Source organism: Schistosoma haematobium, chromosome 1 (genome assembly GCF_000699445.3).
Source record: "Schistosoma haematobium chromosome 1, whole genome shotgun sequence".
In the NCBI taxonomy this organism is placed as follows: domain Eukaryota; kingdom Metazoa; phylum Platyhelminthes; class Trematoda; order Strigeidida; family Schistosomatidae; genus Schistosoma; species Schistosoma haematobium.
Genome location: NC_067196.1, coordinates 62550845 through 62569916, shown reverse-complemented (window position 1 = coordinate 62569916; position 19072 = coordinate 62550845). Strand labels below are relative to the sequence as shown.

At 35.8% G+C, this 19072-nt stretch overlaps 1 protein-coding gene across 2 annotated transcripts in view; it reads right to left on the bottom strand.

The window, feature by feature from the left end:
• Positions 1-8634, bottom strand: part of PKN2_1 (Serine/threonine-protein kinase N2) — a 31915-nt gene extending 23281 nt beyond the window's left edge. Inside the window, exons 1-8 of one of the 2 annotated variants that reach the window (XM_051209310.1) lie at positions 8487-8591; positions 8064-8451; positions 7937-8031; positions 7736-7894; positions 6056-6298; positions 1823-2192; positions 702-957; positions 456-619 (exon numbers count right to left, since the gene is read on the bottom strand). In XM_051209310.1, the coding sequence (XP_051074752.1) occupies positions 456-619; positions 702-957; positions 1823-2192; positions 6056-6298; positions 7736-7894; positions 7937-8031; positions 8064-8451; positions 8487-8489 (1678 nt within the window). In that variant the 5' untranslated portion in view covers positions 8490-8591. Of the gene's footprint in view, positions 1-455; positions 958-1822; positions 6299-7735; positions 7895-7936; positions 8032-8063; positions 8452-8486 lie in introns of both variants that reach the window. The other variant, XM_051209309.1, reaches the window with a different exon arrangement.
• Positions 8635-19072: the final 10438 nt, after the last annotated feature.

The window sequence follows — 19072 nt, the reverse complement described above, 5'->3', positions numbered from 1 at the left end:
TATATATATATATAGGATTAATTAGTTTTCATTCAGGGCGTCGAACATAGATAAGGTATTTAGAAAGTTCACAAGATATATGGGTTGAACCATTTTAAAATGTCACTGAAACAAGATCGTTTACTGACGTACAACAATCGATCCGATGTTTAGGACCGCTTAGAAGACGTTGATAGTTTTTCCAAAAGACTTACGACTGAGTTACGAGTTAAAAATTGTTCCACTTTACTGATTGTGCCAATTTTTTAATGCATATATCAGCATGCACTTATCAGCTAAAAAATACTAGTTCCAAATATTTGTCGCTAAAAGAGTCAAAGACCTGGTGACTCAGAAGCATATATCTATTTTAATAAGCCATAAAATTATTCTAGGGTTTTCGACTCAAAGAACAACAATAAATCTAGCGAATCAAAGTTAAAACCGTTAGAATCGAACCTTATCAAACACCATACCTTTGCGCTTGGAAAATAAGCGTTTCTGGCGATGTAAGCCGCATCGAGGTTTAGAAAGAAGAGGATCAGAGAATTTAAGGACAAGGAAAACTTTCCCCATTGGTAACATAGGAAGCATTACAGAACGTGATTCGCCACCAAGTAATTCTTCAAGGCGTACATAACTAGAATGAAATTTGAAAACAATTTAATTTGAGGAGTAGAAAAAGTCGAAGATATATCAAACTTTAAAAATGAATAACATACTTTACGGCTGCTAAAACCCACTCTAATCCAGAACCAGAATCCTCAGACGAACCACTTTTGGATGAAGCAGAGGATCCTGAAGGAGTGGTAACAGAGCTTGGAAGAAACGTACGCTTCCAATATACCTGGACTTCCAGTTCTTTGCCACGATCGATATTAAATGTAGTCTTTGAGTCCCAACACTGCTGATTAGGTTGCCGCCAAGGTGAGTCCCATACACGTTTATGATCAATCAATAAAGAGCATCGAACATCCACTTTAAATAAGAATGAAAGTTTTAACAAGCATGAAATACAAAAGGGTGCATATACATATATTTATTTATATAGCCAAATAAATGAAGCAGCAAAATGATGCATCACCTGAGATTATTAACGGGGTTAGTAAACAATAATATGTCAACAATTTTGAATTATTTCTGAACCTATGGTTTCAATCTTGTTAGGTTATAGCTAGACTACCTACCTCAATTTTTATAGATAACAAAATAAATTTGCCACTGTTCTAAAGTGCTGTATGGCGGTGTTGAATCGACAACACAAAACAAACAAAAATTCCGATGTCCCAAGACACTTGGAGAACTTATGAATAAGAACTGACGTCCTATAAAGTTAATTGTGTTCTATAAAAATTGACTGATCTAGTATATGACACCAAGCTAAACTATTGAAATTAACGAATCGGTAGAACCGTGAACATTATCTGAATCAAGGATTGTTGATTGTACATTTGAGAATCAATACCCTGAATGTCAAAACACTAGTGCATTACAAGGACTATATGAAATTTAAGTGACTAACTCATCATTTACAACCGTAAGTACTAGAAATATAGCAACACAAAGTTAGGTCTAGTGATATGATCCACCTGTGTAAACGGAATTAAGTGAAGTACCTTCAAAATTACGACCTAATGGTTGAAGGTCAAGTCATTGCTTCAAAGAAAGGACTAAACTCCCCATAGATTCCAAAACCTAAATTAAACTCCTCTTTCCATAGGTAAATAATGAGTAAACCCCTAACTAGCGCTGTTACTGTCGGGTATAACAGTTAGACTGACTGAAAACATCTAGCGAGACCTCTAGAGGTAAAATATCGGAAATCAGTTTATGAATAACCTACCCCAGTGATTCTCAGATGTGCGAGATGTCATAACTGATGGAACAGAGTGAACCCGGGATGTTGATGTGCCAGAAAGTTCATTATTTACAATCTCAGCTGGAAAATGATCAACGATATCCTGACAACCTAAGCAACGAACCTCCAAACTTCCAGTGATCGCAGTTGGTGGACTGGGAATTAACAATGAGCTATTGCCATGAAATGTAGTATTACTCCAAGGTGAGGATAAAAGTACAGTCATTTCAGGGTCATCGACAATAGAAGAAATCATCTCGGGAAAGTGTGTTGGTGGAGGTCTCTTTAAAAGCGGTTTGATTGATTCTTGAAACAAATAAAGTCTATGGAGAGATTCACGAGCCTCTTGTAACGCCTGTAGAAAATAATAAATTGCCGAACTGATATAAGTTAACATATTACTGAGATTCGGATATAAAAAAGCATAAAATTCTATTAAATGCTCTAGGAAATCTACAGGTACGAAGCGAAAGAGTTCCCCTTTCATATATGCTTGGAAAGCCGGATAGTACATGTTGTTCAGTGTCACAATAGTATGAGTACCTGATACTCAACCATTAGATCACAAGTTTAAGCACAGGTTAGCTACTTCAGCTTAGATAATTAATATAGGTATATCTCACAGTAAGCGAACTTACCTCATATTTCACATGCAGCTCAAAGTAAATATGTAAACGAACTAAACTACTGAGACAACTTCCGTATTACAGATACTATTCACTTTGCCTAGATGTTTAAGATAGTATGAGAAAATTTTAGGTTACAATCATACGATTTCATACTAGCTGTTGGATATTGCATAGACTAAGTTTCTGAGTCTGTCTTGTTTTTGCCTTTATTAATGTCGGGATCAGTTTTCTCAACATAATTTGCTTTTTGCATACTTGACTTCGCTGTATCGATACGAAATACGATAAGCTGAACTGATTTGCCATTTCGGTATGACTTACATTATCTCAGTTTTTACGTTCGCTTTCGTTAAGTGATTAGTCTAAGGTGAATGTACAGGGAAAACTATTATTTACGTTTAAATAACGTATCACATGCCCAAAACAAAGAAAGGCTGTCAAAAATAAAGAACTTTAGAAAAATTCAGTGAGGTGGACGGCAGGCTCAATAACGATCTTCAAAGACTGTTGAAAACAGTTCGGTTAACTTCAATTGTCTTAGAAACTTATCTGGCTAACCTGGAAGACGCGGATGTTCAATTTATATCATTAAAAACAAGAAACTGATCAGATAAGCAACTTTCTGTTGTTTTTAAGAATAGAAACAAAATTTTAGCCAACAAACTAAGTAGATGTTTGTAAATAATATAGTTAACTGGGTGCGACAACTATTACAGTAAGTGTCCAACACTAATTATATATATAGGTTGTCTCCATATTAATTCATTTCCCATGTACGTGGGAACTAACCAAAAGGACCTGGTTGAATTTCTATCCGATTTCGTATCTAATGATCATATTTCCACATTACAACTCTTAATACCATCACTCATACAAAACTCTAAGGCATTAATGATGTTTTTGACTCATTAAACAAAACTACATTGTGGAATTATCTACAGGATTTTATCTAACTCTGAGAATATGCATTGATTACAAAATATCAAAGATCCTCAAGAAGTGTTATTGCATACGACCAAATAACTCAATCGCAGAGTAAGGCACGACTGTCCGATTAAACGATTTCCCTTCAAATTTATTCTTGATGAAATCCTATAGATAGCTCTGAACCAGGTATTTGATATTGCTGTAAAGCCGTTACTTTAAGATAGAATAATTAACTCCAAGTAACTGAATAGCATCCTTTCGTCGTGCAGTAATATACGAACTAAAAACATTACTTGATAAAAAAAAATTAGCTCATGAAACAAATTTGGGTAATAGCGGACAGTTATGTTGTATTAACACTTCTTGGGTAAATAAGATTATGTTTGCGGCTCGATTTGTAATATTTGTCGTATTACTATCACTTCAAACTAAAAGTCACTGGGGATCCTTCCGTACTTTTAGTTTACTTTCTGAATATACAGTAAGATATATTTTACAAGTGAAATTTATATTCGTTATGTTCTGAATTGAACTTTGTTGGTGAATGTTTTGATCTAATTATCTTACGATTTTCTCTTCGCTACTGCTCTGAAACGACATTATTTTGTTTTCTATGATACACTTATTGGTCATTGATTCCCAGTTACTACTTCAAGCACATACACATCGACTCATAGAGTCATCATACACCTATAGATCATAGATCCTTTCTAGTTCACACAATTTTCGACTACCGGAGTATAAGTAAAACCACTATTACCCAGTAACACTAATTAAGTAGAACAGTTATTAAACATATGCACCGAAGAGATTATTAACCGACATATTTCTTATATAACAGATAGTGATGTCTAAGTATCAGAAATATATTACTGCTAAGAATTCCTGAAATAATCTTGTTTTTTTAGAAAGAAAATACGACATACTGTGACGGAAATATTAATTAGATTGTTAGTATTAGTCATTAGTTAGTTAAACTGAAAACCCATCACTTCACTAAATACTAATGACTTATTGTATCATCACGTTTAGTTATTCCTTATTACTATGGGATGCAAACAACAAAGAGGAAGTATAAACGGTAGCATATTGAACCTAAAGATCTAAATAAGCTACGCTGCATGTTTAAAATTAGGCCCAAGGCTGAGTAAGTATTCAACAGCAACATATGTGACGAAATATAGTGGAACAAGTATAGATCACCAGACATATTCTTCACAAGTATCTAAGCCAATCGTAGTGGCATGGCGTAATGAGAGATCTATTCTACTCATCATTGAATACTACATGTAATAATACAGCAAAACAAATCAGCATAATGAAAGATAAGAATATTCAATGGCGGCCAATTCACTTTACATACTAAACAATGAAATAGTGCCACCTAACAGATTTATAAAGAACTGCTGTACTACAGTATTCATAAGTTTTGTTGTCACAAAACTACGTATAAGCCACGAAAATGACGAGTAAAGCCGCTAGACGCTTCGCGAAACGTCCCAGCTCCTGGTTTCTACAAGATCCCTACAACTTGTAGAAGCACTTTGGTCCACTTCGAGTAATTACGAGTTTGACGATAAACGAAAGTTGTTACGTAATGAAACTGTGAAAAGTTTGAGTAAAGACTGAGAAGCTTGGTGATGGGAACGTGCTATCGAGCCGGGAGCAACAATTGCACCTGGTAGTTGCCAGAAGCTCTTCCAACTCAGCCAAGTCATTGGCAACAAGAGATCTGATGTGAGTGAAGCAATCTGTGTAGCTGATGGAATGCCCAACAATGAAATCTACTGACATCTTGGATAATCAAAATCCCTGTCCTACATGACCGGTGATGACCGATCCACCAAACGAGGAGGAAGTCCAAAGGATCTCCAATCCTCGAAGCGATGCAAATTGCCTGATGGCTTACCTCCGGCTCTTTCTAAAGATGGTGGCGACCTTCTGGATAAGGAACTGAGTTTTTCACAAATGTATGGGAATAAGAGAGTGTTCCAACATAGTGGAATGAGTCGATAGTTGTCCCTATCTTTAAAAAGGGTTCATGTCACTTATGCGACAACTATCAGGTGATGAGTCTATAGTGAAAGCAAACCCAGGTGGGGATAACCAACTTATTCTTTGATACAAATTGCAGAGTTCTTTGGTAAAATGTGAAAACCATACATTAAATACTTAATTTGCAAATCTTCCATCAACTGTCCTTTACATCCTTCATAATTCTTCCGATTCTCAATTCCTTTATGTTTCTATTTCCGTTTTCTTCAGTTTGATCTCAACTGCTTCATCCACTTTATTATTATTATTGCTTCACACACCAATCTCTATTTACTTGTTTTATTTTATTACACTTGCTTTTTTCCATCTCTTCACAACCTTATTTTTGTGCGGTAAGTAAATATTTTGGTGCCCCCTTCCTTGTGCATATGTTTATGTTTAAGTGAATAAATTTATACACAAATTTTGATCGTTCAACAGATAACACTGTATCTCTAGTATGTAAATAAACTACGACAGAATTATATTGTCATGCATTCCGTAGTTACTTAAAAAGGGGTGTATTGGGACATGTCAAAAAATGAGATGACGTCTTTATCTTAGCTATGCCAGTCGTTAATGATCTAAATACATTGAGGGATGGAATTAGGCACGAGAAAAACCTTACCTGTAACTTTCTAGATTTGTCCACATGAATTTGGTTGTCTAAAACGGCATTAACAGCCTTCTTACTCCCCACGAATAAAGCTCTTTCAACTCGCAAACGGTGGGCTAATTCCATTACTTTATCTTTCCATATAAGAAAACTCTCTTGGTGATTGGAAACAGAAGAGGATGTATTTATGGAGCCATTTGCTTTAGTTGTATCAGATGTATTTTCCGAACGCGATCCAAGGGACGAGGTATCTGCCTGGATGAAAAGTGAAAACCAATAGGTCACATATATTTGCGGTGACAACATAAATAGTCAACGATGATAGCACAGGATAAAGTAATGGTGAATCGCTAAGACTAAAATTTGATAAATTTACTTCAAAACTTTACAATAGGATATAGAATAAAATGCTAGATTCGAAATAAATAACTTATATGTCCCATGACTACCAAAACCATGAAAACATGTGCACAGAATTCAAACTAGCTTAAAACTGAAATATATTCAATCCGAAGACCAATAAGAAAAGTGTTTTACATTCCCCTTAAAACATTCTTTACATGAGTTAGGGAATCTCATCAAACTACGAGTGTATACTGTTAAACACCACTGACTCATTATAACTTTTCGAATAACTTAACTAAGATTATTTTTTTATATTCGAAAATGCTCATAGCAATTGAGTCCAACACTGGTTGGGGTTAGTATAAAGATCAAGTTCAGTAAACCAAATACATCCTGTCAACCATCACAGTACAAGTTTGAACAGCACTATCATTAAATAGATCTAACTAGCCAACCAGAAGTTCAGTGCCTCATACTGAATATGAAGTATAGTTTAGCATATGACTATATACACGTTTACGGAGGCACACATATTCAAATCTTACTTCTGCAGCTGATGAAATAGAAAGTGGCGGTCAACATAAGAGCTGTTTTCAGAACTGTAAGAAAATGGGTGGCAACAAAGACTCAAAAACTAGGACATTTTTGGAATCGTAATTGGACAACTACCTTGATTTGATAAGCCCGATTAAAAGGTTTTATAGTAATCACATAATAATCTGAAAACAAGTCGCTCAAACCTGTGAACCAAATACGAACGTCAATAGATAACCACTAGCTGTTCTGTTCAGTTCAATGTCCTTAAATGATTGAATTTAGTAAAAAGTTTCGAGATTCACGGAACCTAGCACAGTACTATGGCCATAACTGTCATGCCGGAATTCTCCCAATAAAACTAAGTGTCACGTGTAAACAACATGGTATGAAACTAGAAACATGTTCACAAAGACACTAGAAGTCATACAGGTCAACTACGAAGTTCATATATGAAAGGCTTATAAAAAATACCACCATGTTATAACAACGTAAGACCGAATGCCACCTGGACTGGGCAATAAATATATTAACTATCAGTGGTATAACTGACGCGAGTTGAAAATTGTATGAACTACAAACTATACTAACTGAGACTATTAAAGAGCCGACAGATGAACCTATATTATATCATTTGTATTTGAGTAAACTAAATATAAAGGATTCCTATTCAAGATGCATGATACATGAACGAAATATTATGAACTGTTGAAAGGCACATTAGTCGACAAGTCGGTGGCATAAAAGTACATTAGTTACTACTCTGTAATGCCTTAAAATAAATTATTACATATCATGACAGCAGTTATTTACCTGGCAGAACCCTTCATTCATTTGCTTGACGCGAATCATCTGATTTCGAATAAATCCGATTTTATTATTAGCATTTTCATACTGCTTCCTAGCTTCCTCGAGAAAATGACGAGGGCCCGATTTGTACGTTTGGATCAGACGCTCTGCCCCACTGCGAACCTAAAGTACACCAGAAATCAAAATGAAATCAAATATTAATACCTGCAGCTCTATATCCAACGCTTTCTGTAGCTCTGTGAGGCGTTGTTCAATACTGTCACTACGGTTGGCTGACTTTATCACAGCACTTTGTTGGTCTGCAAACTATATTACAAATAACAATAACTACCGAAACTGGGTTGACAATGCTTCAGTAAAAGAAGTGATGTCTCCAAATCACAGATATCCTCTGCAAGATCTTGAACATCACTGTTAATACTTTTAATAACCGCTGATGTAGTGACTCGACTAGATTTCCGATCCAGTGTATGGCCTTCTTTGGACCCAGTAAAATTGGGTCCGCTCGTGAAGTCATTGCTTGAAGGCATGACAGCAGATACACTCTTTCCTGCAGCATCTCGGAGCTTTTGAACTCCAGCTTTCAATTTGTATAATTTCTGCAAATCCGAACGCTTGGAATCAAGAACATTCTTTAGTTCTTCAATGATGGAGTGATAAGGCAATTGTGGACTGATTTTGTAATGAGCAGCCAGCTCACGAGCATACTCTTCATGCTCCTGAGAAAAGATATAAGCCAAAATGGAAGAATTACCATGATGAGGTTTAGTCTTTATACTTGGCCGTCTAGAAACGTTTTGTTGTTTAGAATGTTGACAAATGAATGTACATATGGAACTCGAGAACCCCACAAAGCGTGAACACAATTTAAATATTGCGATTGTCGCCTAGTACGTATTGAGCGCTGAAAGAGAGAAAACTTCTTTAGCTTAGAATAGAGAAATATGTATACTGCTTCATTATAAAGTAAAGGTTGAAATTTTCCTAGTTGTTAAAATTTTTATTTTCAATGTTAACTATTTTCTGACAAATGTTCAGTGGCAAGCAACTCCCCGAAATTATTAAATATCCAGCACTGTCTTTGTTGGTTTCAGTGAACACGGCTACTTGAATAAGCTTGATCAAGCACTGTAGCTAGATCGCCTCACAACCTAATTGAAAAGGTTTTTAGAAAGCAAATTTGCAAGTCTCAAGCTCTTGTACCTTTGTGTTCAGTCTAATATACTATTTCGCCTCACTGTCATCAATGTCTTCTCTTCGGGTCTTTGGGTCGGTTCATTAGGATGTAACTGGTTAGTAATAACGTCATGACACCTTACCCACTGCATCTATATTCACAGATCCTTTGCTTGATGTCCTTAGGATCATTCTGAGTTTGTACGTTGTCTATGACTATATTTCTCCCTATTTAATGTCACAATGTCGTTGCGACTCCTGCTAAACCAGCACGCCATTTCTTTGTACCTTTGATGATGAAATTCTCTAATCGTAACGTTTATTTGGGGCAGCTTTCCTAAAAACAGTATCTCTGCTCGCCAAATAAGTTGTTAAATAACGTGAAATTTAGAAATGGTTTGAGGGAACTTCAGAAAACCCACTGGGTACCCTAACTTAGCATCTAGTGTTACTTCAGAAACCTACTTCACTAACACGCTTTGTAGGTTATAACAAGTGTAAATGGTCTTCACCTTGCACACCTTGTTGATACCGAATTAGAAGCTGAAATCTTCCCTGAAATCTAGATCAACTACCCTAAAGAGGTCAAAGGAAAATGACATACTGATCTGAAGACGTATCTGCCCAACCCCATACGCCAAATTTTTGTTCTCCTAGGTATATTGGTAAATATCATGGGCCTGCATAATGTAACCCTACAACTTACTTTTCTGCCGAAGGAAATGAAGATTACCAAGAAGAAACATTCAAAACGAATATTTATAGATATTCGAACGTATGGTATGACAAAATTTAGGCCGCGAGTACACAGAAGACATTATTTGTGTGGATAATTCCCTATTGTCATAATCTCAATTTGTCTAACTTTCAAATAATGTAAGTTTTCACTTTGCACGTGTCGGGAATGAAGTCAAACACTTTGAATTTATTGCATGTAATTTGCGGTCAGTTTCTGCCCAAGAATCTTTGTTAAGCTGTTAGTAACTTGCGGCAAGCGACAATTGCACTTGGTTTTGTACTGAACCAAAGTCACGTTCATTCTAGTGGGAGAGTAGTGTGGTGGCAATGGTTCTCAACCACATAGTGCTTGAGGTCAAACGTACAATAACTGGGAAGACCTTTATTAAACGTTTAAGATAAAGAGAAGGTCAAATATTTGGAACACAGGAATACAGATAGGATACAGCATGATTCAGGTATGCAGATGTGGTTGTAAAAACTTAAGTCGATTGATATAAAATAGATTGAAAACATATTAGTAGTGCCAAAAAGTTAAAGTTCAAGTACTTGTTCACCCACATATTTTGTGTAAGCATCATATTTCCTAATACTTTGTACTGGATATTGAAAGCTTAGTGAGTTTGAAACAGGGGACCTTGCACTTCAAAGCTGATGTACAACTTTGGAGTTAGGTCTATCATTATAAAAATACAAATAACGAAGTAGACCATAAATTTACAAGCTTAGTTTTGGGTATAAACATTAATTACTGTTTTACATATCTTTTCGCTTTAGTGTGAACGTAAACATCATTATGTTCAACACAAATTTTAGATATATATTTTCATACATATCTGTTTGTTGCGTAGTACTCGTGTTGAAATCATTACCTCACCCCGTTTATATTATATTAAACCATTGGTTATAGACCACATGTCAGATTCAGTTTGGAGTGAAAGTGGTTTGATCAGTATTCAATATTTTCCTTAAACTTCATATAAAATTCGCCCCGATAACCGTCACTAGGTGATGCTTCAACGGTGTATTAATCAGAAAGCGAATACGATGTGTTGATTATATTTATTATTACACCACACACAAACCACCAAGATTACAGGTACGTTAAGCAAGCATGAAAGAATAGTGCCGAAAAGCAAGCGGGCAAGCGAGGGAGTGTGCGAGTCGAATGAGCAAGCAAGCAAGCGAACATGATTAAAACGTACATATATATACGTAATTAGATGAATGAATCGTCGAATCAATTAAGTGACTAATAGTAGAGCTAGCAGAATGAATATATGCGTAGGCAGTAAGCAGTGATCAAGCATGCATATTCGTATAGGTGCAACAATAATAAAGGTACAGTGGTAGAGATAAGTTGTTATTGTACAGATGACTCTGTCAGTTAATTAAGTTAACAAAAGGGCTCAACCAGATTAAACGTGAACAAACTCAACTGTACGTGAGCTTCTATAAAAGCCAAGAAGACGATTGTAACATGTCTCTAGTAGAGGTAGACCCTCTTATTACTAAAACGTCTAGCTCCCAGAATTCTATGATAGTGACCTCGAGTTACAGCTTGTTCAACTATTGTATCAGTTCATTAGGAAAAATACAGCATCTTAGGAAATGAGCTGCCGAGATTTATACTCTGTCCCTCTTTCCTCAGTTTGTAAAGAATTTCGTGACCTAAATTTGAGTCCCCCAACATCACGACTATCCGTCAGTTTAAGTCGCAAGACAAATAACCGTCTATCCCTGTCAGATCGTTGAAGAATCCCAAGGCTCTTTCGAGGTGAACTATTAGGTGATAGATCACTATTACAGTTCATACGTCACCTCCAAGCCTTAGTGGGTGGCAACGCCATATATAAACAAACACCGAAACAAGTACGTTTAACAGCTCTCCCATGCTACATCCAACAACGTTCAGCCGCTCAAAACCCGGACACCTCTTTGCCGAACTTAGCAAGTGTTGAAGATAGAATGATGGAGGGAGGTCTTCCAAATAGGTTACGTACGATGCATTATTATTATTATTATTCACGAACATCTTATGGGTACATAAGTGTTGCGAAGAAACCATTTCGGGTTTCTTCAAAAAATGCAATAATACACAATTTTCAACAATGTTAGCATTATATTTGCCATATTTAAAAAAAGAATTTAGAGTAATAATAGTAGAATATCAATAATAATAAATCGGGTCTGTGTAATTGAGAAGAATATTGAATTGAGTTTAAAGAAGGAAATGGAGAAAATAAGGGAATAGAAATAAAGGAGACGTGAAATACGCAAATAGTTTGGTTAGCGTGTTTATGAACATAAAACAAGAACAAACGACTATGTATATATCGTCAAATTAGTAACAAAAAATAATTAAGAAAAAACAACCTATTATTATAGTAAGATATGACGCCAGAATAAATGTTTGTGCAGTCATAGTTTGGAGTGATGCGATGAAAGTCTCAATTGAGTGAAAAGGATAATGAAATATAAATATGTATGAGTCATATATGCATAGTGAAGATAAAACGGGTCTGAGAAGTTAATTTAAGTGCAACACAAGTTATTGTCTTAATTACAAACTTCGTAATCTTAAGAATATTTATTTAGAGGGAAAGAAGAGAGAAAAGAAGTGAACACCTAGTGAAAAGTTTCAACCATGATAAGAATAATAATTGCGTAATGAATATCAACCTCAGAAGGAAACCAACAATTTAGAAAAATAAAAATCCTTTAATGCACTCGGATAAATACCATGTAGATTTATGTAATAATATACAGAGCGAAACCGGATATTAGTATAAACATATGTGCAATAATAATTAAGAATGATGCTATGAAAGTCACAATTAATTTCAAAGGACAGTCAGGAATTAAATATGTTAAGAAGGATAAGAAGGTATAAAAGGAATATCTAATGATATTAATAACAGTAATAATTATAGATACGAACATAAGCAGACTTCATATATTAAGATAAATAGAAATAAAATAGACGTGAAAAGATTTAAAGGTTTTATTTTGCTTTCCAGGCAATTAAATGGATGACGGACCTTGTTTGTATAAATCATTGTTGAATACATTGATATTCAATAGGTGAAATAATCCACTTTCGGAAAGAAAATCGTCAAGGAGACTTTTGAACCGGGTTGTAGTTTCACTGCAACGGAGGTTCACTGGCAGTCTGTTCCACATGGTTGAGTAGCGAATAACGAAAAAAATTCTGACGTAAGTTTGTGTGGGTTCTTGGAATCGCTAGAATATTCTCCTTATTGCGTAGATTGTGGGATGATATCATAAGGTATGAAGGGGTGGATACCGAAGAGTAGGAAATACCGTTAATAAGCCGGTAGATAAAGACAAGATTGAATTTAATACGTCTGATCCAAAGAGGTTCTAAGTTGAGTTGTTGACATCTTTGGTGATAATCTTTGTTATCGGAATACCCCAGAACAGCTTTGGTGAACTTTCTTCGAACACCTTCAATTTTAATCAGGTCATTATGTCTGCAATTACTGTAAACTAAAATACCATATTCAGGAATGGGCAAGATACATTTTTTGTAGAATAATAATCTCGATTCGATATTATTGAAGTTTATAATTATGAATCCGATGATCTTTCTAGCTTTGGATACTCAAGACGCAATGTGCTCAGAAAAGTTCAGATTGTTGCTATATCTTAAACCCAGGTCACGAACAGTGTTGAGAGGTTTGAGTGTATGTGTGTGTACAGTCAGATTTAAGTTAAGGCAGCGACCAATGTGAATAAATCCACTTTTGTCAACATTAAGTGGCATATTCCACGAAACAGTCCATTCGTACAACTTGTTTATTTCCTCTTGGATTACCGCTGAAATATAGCTTTCTTTCGTAGGAGAAGCGAATGAATATACTACTTTCAGGTCATCAGCAGAAAGGAAAGGCTTACCATAGTGAAAGAGGGAACACACGTCATTGATAAAAAGGAGAAAGAGTAATGGACCAACCACACTTCCTTGTATAACCCCACTGGTTACGTTCACAGGTTTAGAGTAGCAAGATCCAAAGCGAACGATTTGGCTACGTTCTTCGAAAAAAGATTTGAGCCAAGATAAAAGGGGATTCTGTATGCCAAATGAAGAGAGTTTTAAAAGAAGAAGTTTGTGTGAGACACTGTCGAAAGCCTTACTAAAATCGAAGTAAAGAATTATCACTGACTGACCAACATCTCTTTTCTGGGTAATTTGATCAAAAAACTCCAGGTGCGATGTGGAACATGAGCGTTTAGTCATAAATCCGTGTTGGGATGGGCTGATCAGACTAGCCGAAAGTAAAAATGATAATAGCTGTTTGTGGATGATTTTTTCCATGATTCTTGAGAGCACGGATGTCAAATTAATTGGCCTATAGTTAATAATATCACTACGTGATCCTGTTTTGAATCTAGGGGTGATAAGGGATGTTTTCCATACAGATGGATAGGTGCCATATTCCATAGATAGATTGAAAAGTTTCAAACAAAATAGTGGAAATTCTCTACTTCCATATTTCACAAATGATGAAGGTATCCCGTCAGGTCCACCATCATAAGACTTTTTCAGGGCAGCTATGGCCTGCTTGATGTTGGAGGGTGTAAAATCAATTTTCGACAGATGTCTGGATGTCAGCATTGGAAATGTAATGATGGAGTTTTCAGTTCCAGTTTTGTAGCACTGCGAGAAGTGCTTGCTGAATTGTTCGCATATAGTATTCGGGTCGTTAACAATGTTTCCGTTAACTATGAAGAATTTAGTCGTGCCAAGGGAATTTGACTTTACACGGGATTGAAAAAGCCGAAGTATTGATAATTCTGGGCTTTTACTACGTAGAGCTTTATTTTCTATATTCATAAAATACTTACGTTTAGATGAAGCATTTCTGTCGATTGATTTAAGTATTTTCTGAAGTGCATACACATCATTCTGCTCGTAGTAGCGGCATTTTAATTTCCTCAGCTTTCTTTTAAAAGTATTTTGACCCCTATTAGCATTATAAGCCACACGGCCAAAAACTGGAGCAGTGCAGTCAAGGCAATATATCAGGTTGTGGTATAGATTGGAAAGAGCAATGTCAACATTATTTGTGGTAAAATAAGTTTCCCATGGTGAACATTGAATGAGAGTTCCAGTCCGTTTCCATGTTTGTTGATCAAAATGTCTGCTCTGGTACATCATTAAAGCTTTAGAGTTCAATTTATGGCGTTTAAAGAGTGAATAATACTCAATACAACTCTATAGTCACTCATAAAAAACTCATGACTGGTATGCACTGAGATAGAGTCTATGTTGATTGTGAACATTAAGTCAAGTGTGTTATTCCCCCTGGTCGGTTTTCGGACCTGTTGAACCCATCCACAATTTTCTAATGTTTCAACTAGCTTGTTATATCGACCTGGTACCGGAGTCAAGCCTCATGTAATTTTTGGCAGATTAAAATCACCTCCGATGATTTTAAAAGTATGCGGTTAGCGCGAAGCAATGGAAAAAATGTTTGTTAGTAATCTGTCAAACTTAGTATCAGCATGAGGTGGTCTATATATGCATTCCACAAGTAAATAATTTTGGGATCCACAGTTTACAGTAACCCAAGTGGAGTCGTCTATAGCATCAAGGGATTTATCCTCAAATTTGCACGCTTGAATGTCTGAACGGACATAGATAATTGTACCGCCTCCTATTCCATAACATCTATCGGTTTTAAAGAAGACGTAGTCATCCACATTCAAGGAATGATCGGATATAGATGAATTACACCACGTTTCCGTAATAAGTACAATGGTTGGATTTACAAGGATTAAAAGAGTTTTAAGATGAATAATTTTATTGGACAGAGAGCGGGCATTGAACGAAAGTATAAAAAACTCAGAGTTATCATAGTGAAGCAGGTTAGAGTATAAATCGCAATCGATAGTTCCATGAATACTCGTAGGATTAGCTAAGGTAAGAGTTGTGTTGCGACGGGAAATAGATTCAACCACTTTGTCATCATGTGAGGGAAATTACCAAAAAGTCTTCTCATTGCTATTAGATATAACATCCGATAAAGTTATAGTGTACATATTGGGAGCCGGACCAAGAAGACTATCAGGTCTATGTGCGCGACCAAGTGGCCATTTACAATTCAGATTACTATTTACATCTGACGTATGGGTAACATGTTTCAGACGTTTATTTCCAAGGTTTGTGGTTAATTTCGGCTTCTTCATAGTTTGGGGAGAATCGTGTGTTGTTAAACGTACTTGCGATGGTTTACGAAGTTCAAATATATCGACGTTAAGTGTGTGATTGGTTATATAAATGTTATGATTAGTTTTCTTGTTATCTGTTACACAGTTACTGTAACTGAGTGTTGCGCTAACAGGGATTTGGACTGTGTTATCCCGTTCGTCATCAGCACAACTACTTCAGGTTGAATCTAAGTCAACATACTTAAGAGGATGGACACCGCCTACATCGGGATTACTTTCTTCTGGGCTTTGAGCTTCAGTAGATTCAAGAGAGTTTTTCGGTGGCAGCATACTTGTAAAGTTAGACATCCTCTTAGAATCGGACTTAATTTTACGATCACTGAGGTTATGATGCGTTCGGAAGTTTGACGCTGGTGGTCTTTAGCCATCGCTTCCAGCTTTTTGCTGGTATGGTGTTCTTTCTGGAAGAATCTTAATATCCTTGAAAATCTGTTTTTGTCTCAATGAATTGAAGAAAGTTAAAAACTCACTGGCGTCTACAGATTAGTTTAATTTGAACAAGATCAGAGAGTACATACCAGGGTGACTTCTTTTTAATCTTGTGCATACACATGGTACGTGTGTCATATTGCTGGCTCCAAGCAGACTAGATTTGATATTTTTAAAGGCATATGTGTCTGGTATATTAAACACGATTGCATTGCTAGATCGCCTTATTCTTTCAAATACCTCTGATGCAACACGATCTAGGAAATTATTTATGTCATTCATTTGATCTGGAGTCTCTGTGAGGTTGGGGTTGATGAGATATTTAAGCGGACTGAGAATGTTCATGTCTACTTGCAACTTTTTTATAGCATCCATATGGTTGCAGTTGCGATTATCATCACTGTTTACCAGCAGAGTTTTCAACATGTCTGGAATGGAGACAACTAGTAAAAGCTTGTCTGCTTCCGGATGAACGGAGTGGCTCGTCTCGTTGAAACTATTGGAAATCGTGTCAGTAGTGGTGTTAAACTGTGTCGTTTTCCTACGTTTGGCTGGACGCTTAGAAGCAGGGGCCTTGATTTTCTTTTGTGGCGTGATAAGAAAGTGACGTATAGCAAGTAGATTAAACAGAATGTTGGAAATAGAAAGGGGTGAAAAAATCAATTGCAAGGGCTCAAGTTAGTCTAAAAATCAAAATCCATGTTTTAACCAAGAGTGAATGTATCGTGAGGATTAGTGGTGTCAAAAACAAAAGATGACAATGGCAGGAAGATAGTAGTAGAGATGAAGTATTTATGTCAATATCTGTGTGGAGGAAAAATAGAATATAAAGGAGCAAGTTGTATAAATTTTAACATATATATGACACAAAAGATAGCCTTATATCGTAAAGTAATTTAGAAATGTCGATAATTAGTATCAAACAGTCAAAGTGAGTACGGTATCTGATACATATATAAACCGAAAGTCCGTATTAGAAAAATTGGTAGGTGCAGAGATAAGTAGTTTGAAAGATTATAACCGTCTAAGATTATTATGCTGCTTCATAAACAAATATATGAAACAGCTTTTTGGAAAAACAAAATACTGTCAAAAAAACTATGACAGACTCACCGAATTGGACAGATAATTTCGGAAGTTAAATGACTTATAGTACCCAAATACGATTTAAATTATAGTTCATAAAATAGTGAATACAGTCCTTTAACATACACGGTTATATACATTTCTTGATATTAGGTAGAGGTTTGAATAGATCCTGTAGATACATAAAGTACGTGGGTTAAAGCATCCAAATACGATATAACCATATATTCCTTAAGGAATAGAATACAGATATGAAATGCAAATCTCCGTCAAATATGATTATATATGGTTTCAAAATGACAGAGCATAGTTTGATCGTATAGCCAAAATGAATATACGTAATTATATGATTATGAATTATTGTTTGAATATGATCATAAATACCATAAGTTAAACTCATATCTTATCATATGGCATGAAATTCACAGTTTATATGTTAATAGTTAAGAATTGAGTTATCTTCCATAATTCCAGGAAAAAAAATCCGTCCGGATCTGCGAGAATCCTTGAAAAATAAAACTAAAGGCCTCGGCCTGAAAGCAGGATTATTAAAAGACCCAATCATATCAGAAATCACCATGTGTTGAAAGTCGCAAACTGTGGCCAACATATGAGCAAACCACAGGTACATTAACTGGTCACTATATCGACTGAGACTCAAGTCATAGGTCACAGACGTCCAAACAACCTGAACAGTCCTGCCAGTAACACTAGAAGTTTGGTGGCAAATCAACCAAGTGCAACCAAATATTTGCATAGCCTAAACAGACACCCAGGATTATAGGAAATCAATAACCCTACCCACGTCGCGACGGCTGATGGTTAACGCCTAAACAAGCTTGTTCATATTAGATAAGGAACTTCAGATTTGAAAGTTTTGATGGATACCAGTGTTATATTTTGTACCCGTCCTCACAATAAAATCAAACCAGGCCGAAAATGTTCATCGTTTACATCACAAGTTTCCAAAGAAACTAAAATTGCGTGGTTCAGTCAAAAATGTTTGACGCTCGGTTGAGGTTTAGGATCTTCTGGGTGTACACCGTGTCGGATTTAAATCTGGTAATGCTAGTAATAGACTATTTAGAGAGATATGGATTTCTATTTGACACAAAGAAACGACGTTCAACGTTTAAGCAAACTTCAGTTTACACAAAACGTAACGAAAGTCGTACCACTTTTATAAATTTAGTACAAAAGTATGTGATATAATGTGTGGTTACATTAATTATGTTACTTTACTCACATTTCAAGTGTGTTCTTCAGAATTCCTAATCAGAAATCGCTGAATATCACATAGGACTATTCAGTATAGATAATGACGTGACTTACATGTAAGGTCTGATAGATCAGACCGTTACATTATGGCAAGTCCACATTTTTTGACTGGGTTTATTATTCTAGCAGCATACACAAGTGTTTTAATAACAATCTAGACCGTAACTCCACAACCCCGTGAAATACGCAGACCATCACTTTCAGTTGAGATTCAGAGACAAATAATGCACAATATTAAATGACGTAACTCCGGAAACACTCAAACCTACGCGATTTTCCGTGAACATATTGTGCTTGACAACACTTTTCCGAAACATTTCTTAACTGAGGATTCCAAGGTTTGTCGAAGCAAAAGAACGAAGGAGTTGCAAAGAATTT